Genomic DNA, 12,169 nt, shown 5'->3' with positions numbered 1-12,169 from the left:
TTTTCTCTCCCAACCTCCCTCCCAAGTTGTCTAATTCATTTCCAACACAGTGTCTAGTGAAGGCAACATTTATTTAATACACCCTTATAAAGGGCCTATTGTATGCGCAGGCACTGTGCTAGGTTCTGTCTCAAGGAGAATACAGCCAGGAAAGTTAAAAAAATAACAAAACTGCTAATGTGTTAAAGGACAATGGAGAGGAAATACTGAGAGTATGTTACAACAGCATCTGACTAGACTTGTGCCTAGACTTGTGTAACTTGGACTGCAGAAATTCAGCTGAAGAGTATTCAATCAACAAGGCAAAAATACTCAGTTAACAAAATAAAAGAGGTGATCTATTGAACTACATGAGAAAGCAGAACAGTGCAGCAGATGCTGTTTGAATCTGTGAGTGTTCTCATTGTTCCCGTGCACCTTATATTACAGCTTCCCCTGCAAGCATCTCTGCATCTACCTCTGAAGACATTCCTGTTTGGCTTGCACAAAAGGCAAGCTGAGAAGTGCCAGAGAGTTAATATCCCTTACAGTGGTCCTCAACCAATCACAAAGCAGTGGGTGCATATACATTCCAGTTTGCTGGCCTTTTAGGTGGGCAGAGGACCAGAGAGACTGTGCCCCCAGAAGCCCACTGTGAAACCCACTCATTTCCATACCCTGTGTGATTCTCCTCCTTTTTATCTCACTTCCCCATTCTCCTACAGTTGCTTCCTGGATTAACCTCTCAAATAAACTCTTTGCACTCAAATCTCTGTCTTCAAGTCCACTTGAGGTGGATGGGGGAGGAGGAGATCAAACAGAAGGTTTTTAGAACAATCAGATGATGAAAACAAAGGCTCAAATATGTGGCTCTGAGATGTCTGTCATGGGAGACAGTGATCCCATTAACAAAGACAAAACACTCTTCAATCCAAGAAGAGGGAGAAATTCAGGGTCTGGAAAGACTGAACTCACAGTGCCCGTGACACTTGGTATCTTGAAACTCCCTGAGTACAAGGCTAAAAGCCAGGCGCCAGTGGCTCACGCCTGTAATCCTAGCTACTCAGGAGGCTGAGATTTGAGGATCACGGTTCAAAGCCGGCCCAGGCAGGAAAGTCCGTGAGACTCTTATTTCCAATAAATCATTAGAAAACTGGAAGTGATGCTGTGGCTCAAGCGGTAGAGCTCTCGCCTTGAGCTGAAGAGCACAGGTTAAGACCATTGACTGTGGATACAATGAAAAGGCACTTAGCAGAAAAGGGACCACACAGAAGAAAACACCAACAGAATGAACCTCACATCTTCCTAGAGGCCCATGGCAGTGTCCTCCTTTGACACCAGAGAATGTAAAGCCCTTGCTGTCTCTTCCAGACGGTGTCTATACTCTAGTTTCTCATAGTTAGAGGGACTCACTCCTTGAAAACCATACATAACTCCCCACCAGCAGCCAGCAATGGCTGCAGTAGAATCACTGTCTCCACCGTGGAAAAAGGCCCGGTGGGCAAGCTCTTTCCATGAGTCCCCAGCAGCAAGGATGGCATCATAGGCAATCATAGGAGCATCGTGTCCACTGCTGCCACCCCAGCCAGAATAGCTCAGGGAGGTGTAGAACTGGTCTCTCTCTTTCACAGTGAAGGGCTGGTGGGAGGTAGGGGCTGACTTGCCATCCAAAATGCCTCTAAGGTTCAGGTATTTTTCCCATTGATCTTGAAAGTAGGACCTGGGAGAAAGGAAAAAAAAAAAAAAAGAGAGAGAGAGGCAATTGAAAAACTGAAATCAGAAGCTATAAGGAAAAACAGCACATAAATGTGAGAACAAAGAACAGTCTGAGATGACTTCAACTACTTGTACTAATGTAAACTACATTAAAACTCAAAGTTAGGGGTTGGGAAGGTGGCTCAGTGATAGAGCGCTTGCCTTGCATGCCTGAGGCCCTGGGTTCGATTCCTCAGCACCACATAAGCAAAAAGAAAAAAGCCGGAAGTGGCGCTGTGGCTCACATGGTAGAGCGCTAGCCTTGAGCTGAAGAGCTGAGGGACAGCGCCCAGGCCCAGAGTTCAGGCCCCAGGACTGGACCCAACAAAAAACAAAAAAAACAAAAAACAATAAAAAACTCAGTTAGCTCCAACAGCCATTCATTTCATACATTTTCTTTTGCTAAACATCTACATAAACAATACTGGGATACCATTGCTAGATAAAGAAAATATATAATAAACAAAAGTTAGCTTTTCCAGGGTTGAAAGTAGTGTCAAATGTCATCTATCAATGGGAAACTGGAACATTACAACCATCGATGACCAGCAGAAGCTCTGGACCGTTTTATTCTATGAGAGAGAATGAGAAGTAAGCTCACAGAAAGGGGAAGATGTGGCCTTACTGCTTATTAAATAGCTAATGGAAAAGAACTATCATCTCTTGGGCATTCCAAGCAAAGACTGCTATTCAAATTGCTATTCATATCAAGACAGTAATGGAAAAACAAGTTCCAGGTAAATAAGAAATAACCAAGAAGCCGGGTGCCGGGTGGCTCACACCTGTAAACCCTAGTTACTAAGGAGGCTGAGATCTGAGGATCACAGTTCAGAGCCAGCCTGGGCAGGAATGTCCGTGAGACTCTTATCCCCAATAAACCACCAGGAAACCAGAAGTGGTGCTGTGCTTCAAGTGGTAGAGCACAAGCCTTGAGCTGAAGAGGGACAGTGCCCAGGCCCAGAGTTCAAGCCTTAGGACAAACAAAAAAAACACATACAAACAAGAAACTACCTCAGCATAGGATGGCCAAAGAGATTATTTTAAAAAAAAGAGAAAAAGTCAGAGAGGAGGGAAAAATAACTATAGAAAGCCAGAATACACAGCAAGGAGGCATTGCAGGCACATCACTACCTTGGGGGTCTAATCGGCTACCAGCCACCATGGCTGGAAGGGAATTTGAAAGCCTCAGTGGGAGGGCAAGGAGGGGGTTGGGTGGTAAGAACCAAGATGGCTGCCGTCATCTCTGAGTCCTGGGCACGCATGCTCAGTGCATACACATGCACACACACACATTCACCCAGAGGCCAGTGGAGGCACGGGCCAGCAGACTCACCAGTGTTGAAGATTCTCCTCCACAAAGTAGCCTGACTGAACAATGTATTTTTGAGCTTCTGGTAACACCTCCATCAGTCCTTTTCCCCACTGCCAGGGTGGTTTGCCATTCACTGCATAGGCTGTAAAAAGAGCCGAAGCCAGGGCTCCCAGGTACCCTGTTGGGTGGTGGTGGGTCATCCGCCCACTCTCAATGCTCACTCGGATCAGTGTCTCCAGTTGGCTGTGGTGGGGGAACCTGAGGCCGATGCACATGGCCCGCATGGCAGCCCCACAGCCACCTTCTCGCTTGTTGAAGGGAATCCTCCAGCCATTGGCCTTATGGGGCTCCAGCTGCATCGCATTACTCATGGAGGCGCCACCTGAGGACACATAGGGTACAGAGCGAGGTCAGTGTCACCAAAGCCAAGGCCCCAGCAGGAAGAAACAGCTATGTTGTCTCCAGGTTTCTCCAATAGAAAGGGAAAGTCAAGGGACCCAGTGTGGTGACACAACCCTTGTAATACCAGCTGCACAGGAAGTGGAAATGGGAGGATTTCAGTTTGAGGCCAGGCCAGCCCAGCCAAAAGAGTGAGTCCCTTCTCTCAGAAAAACAAAACAAGATAGGCATGGTGATACACACTTATAATCCAAGTTATAGGGGAGGGTGGGAAGGTAATAGGAGGATCATGATCCAAGGTCAGCCCAGGCAAAAACACAAGACTTAAACTGAAAAAATAACCTAAAGCAAAAAGAACCAGGATGTGGTACAAGTTGTAGAAATCCACCTTGCCAATGTGGGATCCTGAGTTCAAATCTCAGGACCAAAAAAGAAAACAGAGCTGGGAAGGTGGCTCAGTGGTAGAATGCTTGCCTTGCATGCATGAGGCCCTGGGTTCGATTCCTCAGCATCACATAAGCAAAAAGAAAACAAACAAGCAAACAAACTGAAAAGACACCTGATAAACAAAGTTCCTAAACATCAGAAAAAAAGCCCCAAACTTTATAGTGATGCTCAGTCTGTCCCCCGGGGAACAGTGGTATAAGTGTGCTTATCCCATTGTTCTACTGTCTTAAGGACCTGTGACTACCTTTGGAGCCAGCCAATGGCAGAAGCATACTAGGGAGCATACTGCTCTATTACTGGCTAGTTTACTCACAGCCATGTTCATGGATGACCCAGGCAGAGAAGGAAAGTATCTCTTCGCAATGCCAGACTGAGGCTAGAGAGCTGAGAGAAAAACAAGGTGTCTATAAATGTCATCTTTCTTGGAGGACATCAAAAAGGGAGTTTCCATATCCTTACTTCCTTGTACAATCCAGCTGGTCAAGTTAGCATACTATTATTTTCTCTTCCTAATTAAGCTGCTTTTCTAAAGAGGAGGAGGAGAAAGAGGAGCTAGAAATACTCTAGATGCCAAACTGAGGAGATATTCAATGCTATGGGGGGGAAAAAACAAAGAGAGTTTAGTTTCTAAGGCCAATCCTTGGGCTAAAGAGACAATTCTAGGTATAATGCTGGGGAGGTATTCAGGGGCTACACTGTGCTCATGTGTTGAAGTCCAAATTCAGACGTTGAAGCCCTAATATCTGGTAAAAAAAAAAAAAAAAAAAAAAAACTGGATATAGGACTCCTCAAGAGATGATTAAACTAAACTGAGACATCGGGATGAAGAGTAATCCTATCTGAATGGTATCCTTATGAGAAAAGAAACGTGGACACAGAAGCACTAGGTATACACACACATAAAGAAGAAAGACTATGTCATTTTTCTGAGCTAGGCTCTCAGGTTGGCCTGTAATTTGCAAAAGTCTCCCACCTTAGCCTGAGTGCTGGGATTACAGGCATGCACCATCATGCCTGGCTAAAAAAGAAAAAACAAGCAAACAAATGCTTTTGTTTATATTTTTCATTTTTTTAATTAGAAAACATGATTAAGCAAGAGGAAAATAAGAAAGGCTATTATTATATATCATTGTGTATATGCATCCAGACCTCTTTCACCACAGAGATCCATTCCCAGGCTTCCAATGGTGGTGTATTCACTTCACATCTATACCTTCCCATATCAGGAAACACTCATCTGCATAATTTCATATAGCTGTGAATGTATCCCCATCATTAGATCAATTAGAAGATGTTTAGGATGTTTCTATTTCATCACAACCACAGAGCAAGTAAGCCAACATCAATCTTATTAATGTTTTCTTTTTTTGGGGGGGGGTGGTCCGGTTATGGGGCCTGAACTCTGGGCCTGGGCGCTGTCCCTCAGCTCTTCAGCTCAAGGCTAGCGCTCTACCACTTGAGACACAGCGCCACTTCCGGCTTCTTTCTTTTTGCTTATGTGGTGCTGAGGAATCGAACCCAGGGCCTCTGGCATGCAAGGCAAGCGCTCTACCACTGAGCCACCTTCCCAGCCCCTTTTTAATGATTTCTTTGGGCTATTCTACTATCTACCCACCCTGGCCCTCCCGCAGGCTGAGCTCACCTGGTGCTCGACCATCCATGTCTCCCATGCAGTCCTGGTAATGCTTGGCTAGGAGAGGGTACAGTTGATCCACGCTGGGGGCTTTTCCAGCCTCCAGGAGGGCTTCAGCTGTGGCCAGGTGCATTACTGTGTCATCACTGACTCTCCACAGTTCCACGTCTATGGCTTCCAGGCCTCCCATCTGGGCCAGCTGCTGGTGAATCTTCTCCCCGCTCCGAAGGAATTCCCATTTCCCGTTGAAGTACCCCAGGGCATCTCCAGCTGCACTCAGCAACATGGCCGCCACATACTTCTCTATCAGGCCTCCACACATGTTGGGCTTCACAAGAGCAGTGCAGATGCCTGAATGAAGATGGCAAAAGAACCATCTGAAAAAACAAGAGCTCCAACTACACTTCACTCCCTACCAGGAGGCCCAGTATTAGAGGCACCTCGTTTAATGCTTATATGAAGTATGTATTATTAGGCCTGCCTAACATATAAGTAAATTGAGGATCATGGAGATAATGTAGTGTTAGAAACACTAAGAGATCTGTCCCAGGTCACAGAGCTATCAAGTGACAGGTCTCAGATTCTATATGCCTCTGTCTGACTTCAAAGCCCCAGATAATTTTTTCAGTCATGGGGCTTGAACTCAGGGCCTGGGCTCTGTCCCTGAGCTTTTTTACTCTACAGCTAGCACTCTACCACTTTGAGCCACAGCTTCAGGTTCAGTTTTCTGGTGGTTAACTGGAGATCAGAGTCTCAAGGACTTTCCTGCCCAGGCTGGATTTGAACCATGATCTCAGATCTCAGTCTCCTGAGTAGCGAGGATTACAGGCATGAACAACCAGTATCCAGTCCCAGATCTGAACTGTATCTTCGCCTCTGGTGAATATCAAGCCATTAAATTCTTCATGTCAGCTCAAGCTAATCACTTTTTTTCTTCTTAGTTGAGATTTGGTTTTGGAAGAGCATCTCTCAGTTATATAAGCACCAACAGGGCTAGGAGGTGGCTCAGTAGTAGAGTGTTTGCCTTGCATGCATGAGGCCCTGGGTTCGATTCCTCAGCACCACATAAGCAAAAAAAGAAAAAAGCCGGAAGTGGCACTCTAGCTCTAGCTGTGGCTCTAGCTGTGACTATCTGTGGTGCTAGCCTTGAGCTGAAGAGCCAAGGGACAACACTCAGGCCCAGAGTTCAGGCCCCATGACCGGACCCAATAAATATATATATATATAAGCACCAACATTCCTTCCTGGTATCACAACACAGTTTATAAAACACTTCAACAGTTACTACCTCGCTAAGAAGGGAGGTCGAGGGTGGAGAGAATGAGGGTGAATGGAAGTGAATATGAAGGTCAAATTACTTTACACGCATACATGAAAATAGAACAATTAAATCCATTGAAATTGTTTTGAGGAGCGAAGAGATAAAGGAAACTGGCAGAGGTGAGGTTGTTGGAGTACACTCTATGTGTCTATGGAAAGATCAAATGAAAACCCATTGCACAACTATTTTATGCTAATAAAAAAACTTCAGAAAAACTTGTTTTCTTCTAAGGGACACTTGTTTTTTGTTTTTGATTTTTCTTTTGGGTTTTTTGTTTTGTTTTTGCCAGTCCTGTGGCTTGAACTCAGGGCCAGAGCACTGTCCCTGGACTTCTTTTGCTCAAGGTTAGCACTCTACCAATGGAGCCACAGTGCCACTTCCAGCTTTTTCTGTTTATGTGGTACTGAGGAATCGAACCCAGGGCTTCATGGATGCTAGACAAGCACTCTACCACTAAGCCACATTCACAGCCCAACGGTTGTTTTAAGCTTTTGCTTTTGTGCTGGTATTAGGGCTTGAACTTGAGCTGTTTGTTAGCTTTTCTCCCCTAGGTTAGTGCTCTACCACTTGAGCCACAGCTCTACTTCCAACTTTTTGGTGGTTAATTCAAGATAAGATTCTCATGGGCGGAGGTGTTGTACCTGAGGAGGGAGGGAAGGGATGGTAGGGGAAAAACAAAGGAGGAGGCAACAATGCTGGATAAGAAATGTACTCATTACCTTGCTCATGTAACTGTAACCCCTCTGTACAGTATTTTCATAATAAAAAACTTAATTTAAAAAAAAAAAAAAAAGGTTTTCATGGGCTTTCCTGCCCTGGCTGACTTCCAACTCTGACCCTCAGATCTCAGCCCTATGAGTATCAGGATTACAGGTAGAAACCACTGGTCCCTGGCTTAAAAGACAGTTTTGAAGTACTGGATCTCAGCTAATATACCCAACATGAATTAAATCCCTGATAAAGCCTAGCTTCCATGTAGGTGCAATTCCCAAAAGCACTCTTCCTAAGCCAGTTTCTCCAGGTAATCTATTTCATTGGCTTTTGGGTTCAAAGCCCTCCATAGCCTGCCCACCCTATTCACTTACTCCTTGTGTACAGGTTGGCAAACACTTTTTTTTTTTGGGGGGGGGGGATGCATCCAGTCATGGGCCTGAACTCTGGGCCTGGGCACTGTCCCTCAGCTCTTCAGCTCAAGGCTAGCGCTCTACCACTGGAGCCACAGCGCCACTTCCGGCTTTTTCTGCTTATGTGGTGCTGAGGAATCGAACCCACAGCCTCATGCATATAATGCAAGCCACCTTCCCAGCCCTGGCAAACACTTTTAAGGACTCACCCTCCCCTCAACTCCAACCTTTCCCCTACCCAATTGCCACTTATCTAGACTCCATTTTCCTCTAGGTGTAGTTCACACCCTAGGATCTCTGCAGTCCTTTCTCAGCTGTGCGGCTGGTGGGATGCAAGGATACCAAGCACCTGGAAAAGCAGTAACCATGAAGATGGACTGTGCAATCCAGTTTCTGATCATGCTGAGCTTCCAGGACCACAAAGGATGTGACCAGCTATTTTCAGGTTCCATTACTTGTAAATGAAGCTGTAAACAAGCCATCCACCTGGACTCCATTTTCCTATCTGTAACCTAGACAGTATAGGAGAGGGGAATGGAGATGTTCTGCCGTGGGCTAGTATTTTCAGGACCACAGCTTTAGAAGGCCTCGGGACTAACTTTTATAAAGCTGATTTTATTGTCATTGTTAAAATGTTGTACAGTGGGGTTAGTGTTTCATAAGTCAGGTAATGCAGACATTTCTTTTAATGCATATGTACCTTTATCTTCACCCCTTCCTTTACTTTCCCCCAGTTACTTCCTCCCATCCCTGCCCACAAGTTGCATTGTGTCTACTGAGTACCATTGCCTGCATGTGTTCATCCTTCCTCCATTTCCACACTTCCTCTTGTCCCCCCATAGAAAAAGAATAAACAAAACAAAAAACTAAAAGCAAAAACACCAACAACAATAACAACCAATTTTTTTAAAACCTATTTCCTATTCCATTGCAATAAATAGTTCTAAGGTGTTATACCTTTGAGTTCCACCTTTCAGAGTATCCTCCTTTAGTCTCACTGTGTGTGAATACCTAGAGTCCTGTTTATATGCTCCTGTGTATTTTAAATCTAGCTTCTACAGATGAGAGAAAAAATCAGCCATTTGTCTCTCTGAGGCCTGGCTTCCCTCTCTTGACATGATTTATTCTAGTTCCATCCATTTCCCTGTACATGACATAATCTTATTCTCTCTAACGGAGGAGTAAAATTGCATTGTGTATAAATAACACTCATCTGTCCTGGGGCATCTGGACTGTTTCCATAATTTGGCTATTGTGGATCTAGTGCAGCGATGAACATGGATGTGTGAGCGTCTTAGGGTATCCTGACTTGTAATGTTCTAGGAGGATGCCCAGGAGTGATCATCAGTAAGTTCTGTTTAGTTGAGGACCCTCCAAACCACCTTCCACAGTCTCAGGACTAACGTTCCAACCTTCCTCCTTCAATGGCTGAGTCTTCCCGCCATTCTCCCAGACTCCATCCCAGTGCATGTTTTTTGTGGGTCATAAGCAGGTGAAGGAGGACCGGCATCTTTTCCCTGCAGAATTCCTTCCCTTCCTTGGCACAGACAATCACACTGCCCTGGCTTCCCACTTCCCCAGGCCAAGAACTGTGAGCCGAAAAAAGAAAGTCCTTTTCATTTCCCAACAAGCCTGCAACAGACTTCTTCAGGGAGGGGGGGGGGGGTGGGGTTGGGGGGTGGAGGGGTAGGGATGTCCCGCCAGGGCCATGGGGAAGGGGGGGGGGGGGTTGTGGAGGGGTAGGGATGTCCCGCCAGGGCCAAGGGGGTGGGGGTGAGGGGTGGAGGGGTAGGGATGTCCTGCCAGGGCCAAGGGGGTGGGGGGTGGAGGGGTAGGGATGTCCCGCCAGGGCCAAGGGGGTGGGGTTGGGGGGTGGAGGGGTAGGGATGTCCCGCCAGGGCCAAGGGGGTGGGGGTGGGGGGAGGAGGGGTAGGGATGTCCCGCCAGGGCCATGGGGAAGGGGGGGGAGGTGAGGGGAGTGGAGGGGGGAAGGCGGGGCTGGATGGGGAGGAGGGGGCGAGGGGAAGGGGGAGGGGACGAGGGGAAGGGGGAGGGGGAGGGGGCGAGGGGGAGGGGGAGGGGGAGGGGGCGAGGAGAAGGGGAGGGGGCGAGGGGAAGGGAAGGGGGAGGGGGCGAGGGGAAGGGGAGGGGAGGGGGCGAGGGGAAGGGGGAGGGGGCTCAGCAAAGCGCGTGCTGCCCCACGCCAGCCAAACCCTTGAGGAACCTGTCACCTTCAGGGGGCGCGGGAGGGGCTGTCAGGGCCCCTCCAGGAGGAGCGCGCGCCGGGGGGAACGAGCAGGGGGCATGGGGGGTACCTGGTCTCCGTGGAGAAGGGGGCCCCGGGAAGCCCGGGTGTCAGCCGGCTGTTGAATCAGGAAACCGAAGGCCAAGTCCACGGAGGACGCGCCTGGGTCCTCGGGAGCGCCTAGAGGAGCAGGAACGCGGTGAGGCCCACGGGAGCGCGCCCAGGGCCGCAGGCGCGGGTCCGAGTCCCCGGGAGCGCGCGCGCGCGCGAGCCGCGGGTAACGGGGGCTAGCTCCCGCCCTGCCCCGCCCTGCCCCACCCTGCGCGGGGCCCGGCCCTGCTGAGTCACCCGGCGGCCGCACGGCCGCGCTGCGTCCCGGTGCCCGCCCGCTGTCACCGGGTCTCCGCAGCCTGTGGACCGGCCAGGGTCCTGCAGCCCCTCTCACCCCCATAAAGTGAGGGAAGGGTAATGCGCGCCCCTGAGAGTGGCTGCCAGGATTGAGACGAGTGCGTGCAGGTAGTAATGTCTTCACAGTGGCAGGAAGCTGAATAGATATTGTGTGTGTGTGTGTGTGTGTGTGTGTGTGTGTGTGCATTGATTTCCTTTCCCTAAATTGTGTCCTAAAGTGGAACTTATTGCCATGAGGTAGGTATGGAGGTGCTTCTAATAGAGCTTGGAGACATTTCAGCAAAATAAACAAATTGCCTTTGTGCCTGTGGTTCTCACCTGGAATCCTAACTGCTCAGCAGGCTGAGATCTGAGGATCATCCACGGTTGGAAGCCAGCAAGGGCAGGAAAGACTCTCATCTTCAATTAATCACCAACACGCCTTAAGTGAAACTGTGGTTCAATTGGTAGAACACCAGTCTTGAGTGGAAAAAGTTCAGGGAAAGGTCCCAGGCTCTGAGTTCAAGCCCCAGGTCCTGCACACGCGTGCGTGCACACACACACACATGCACACACACACACACACACACACACACATGCACACACACAGGTCCACACGGCTATGTACATTCAAAAAAAGCTTAAATCTCCACTTGAGAACCGTGTAAAGGAACTGTTTAAAAAAATCTTAGCTATGCATCGTAATTCTAGTAAGCAGGCAGAATCAAATTAGGAGGTGGGGATGGTTTACATTTTAGATGCAAAAGAGATATGTGAATACAAATTAGAGTGTGAAAAGCTAGTGGTGGTGTCTGCCTCTAAGCAGAACAGGAAGAGAGCAGGGGGAAGTCCATGCTGCAGCTTCCTCGGCAACCCCAGCACCATGATGTCTTCCCTAGGCCAGGGCTGCCTGGCCCCTGGTCTTGAGATCCACCAGTAGATTTTGGAATGCTAGCCTACCTTGTGAGAGATGCCCTGGGTTCAATCCCCAGTAATGTATGGGAAATGGAAACCAAACAACCCAGAGACATTTAGTTCCTCCTTCTTCTCCCATACCCTCTGTGGAAGTCTCAGACCTTTATTACCTTGTCCCTAGCCCTGCTTCCTAAAATTGCTCTTTTGAGAGAACCCCTGAAGAAAGTACAACTAATGATTTTCACAATGACAGCCACTTGAGGCTGGCTGAGGCCACAGGAGGAGTCACTGAACCTTTCCCAAGAGGCCAAAAAGACATTAGCTCAAGACTCCAGAGAGATCCATTCTGTGAGAACTAGGAAGATTTACCACTCCACCCAGTTCTGTTCTTCATGGTATGTAGCTATAAAAATCAAACAGCAGCTCTGATATCCATGCAAGCCACGCTTCAGGGTTGCCCTTTCTTAGAAAGTTAGTGAAGGGGAAATTCCCCTTTCCATTCAAGCAATGGGATTACTCTTCACTTTTTATGAACAGAAATAAGTTTCCCTTTTCTTGAAACAGGGAAATCATGACCTTTTGCTAAAGATCATTTTCTGTTTTATATTGTGAATAAGAAATAAGTGGTTACGAAGTGCCAGTGACTCACACC

General features: G+C 47.8%; 1 protein-coding gene across 1 annotated transcript; it reads right to left on the bottom strand.

Moving 5' to 3' along the window:
• Positions 1-1,133: 1,133 nt before the first annotated feature.
• Adprh (ADP-ribosylarginine hydrolase) lies at positions 1,134-10,450 on the bottom strand. Its single transcript, XM_042668512.1, has 4 exons — positions 10,286-10,450; positions 5,535-5,876; positions 3,068-3,428; positions 1,134-1,699 (listed from the first exon to the last, which is right to left on the bottom strand). The coding sequence occupies exons 2-4, from the start codon at positions 5,845-5,847 to the stop codon at positions 1,285-1,287; spliced, it is 1,089 nt and encodes a 362-aa protein (XP_042524446.1). The 5' UTR covers positions 5,848-5,876; positions 10,286-10,450; the 3' UTR covers positions 1,134-1,284.
• Positions 10,451-12,169: the final 1,719 nt, after the last annotated feature.

Source organism: Dipodomys spectabilis, unplaced genomic scaffold (assembly GCF_019054845.1).
Source record: "Dipodomys spectabilis isolate Male_0828 unplaced genomic scaffold, ASM1905484v1 ptg000017l, whole genome shotgun sequence".
Taxonomy (NCBI): domain Eukaryota; kingdom Metazoa; phylum Chordata; class Mammalia; order Rodentia; family Heteromyidae; genus Dipodomys; species Dipodomys spectabilis.
The sequence above is the reverse complement of the archived record's forward strand: the minus strand, read 5'-3'. Positions and strand labels throughout refer to the sequence as shown.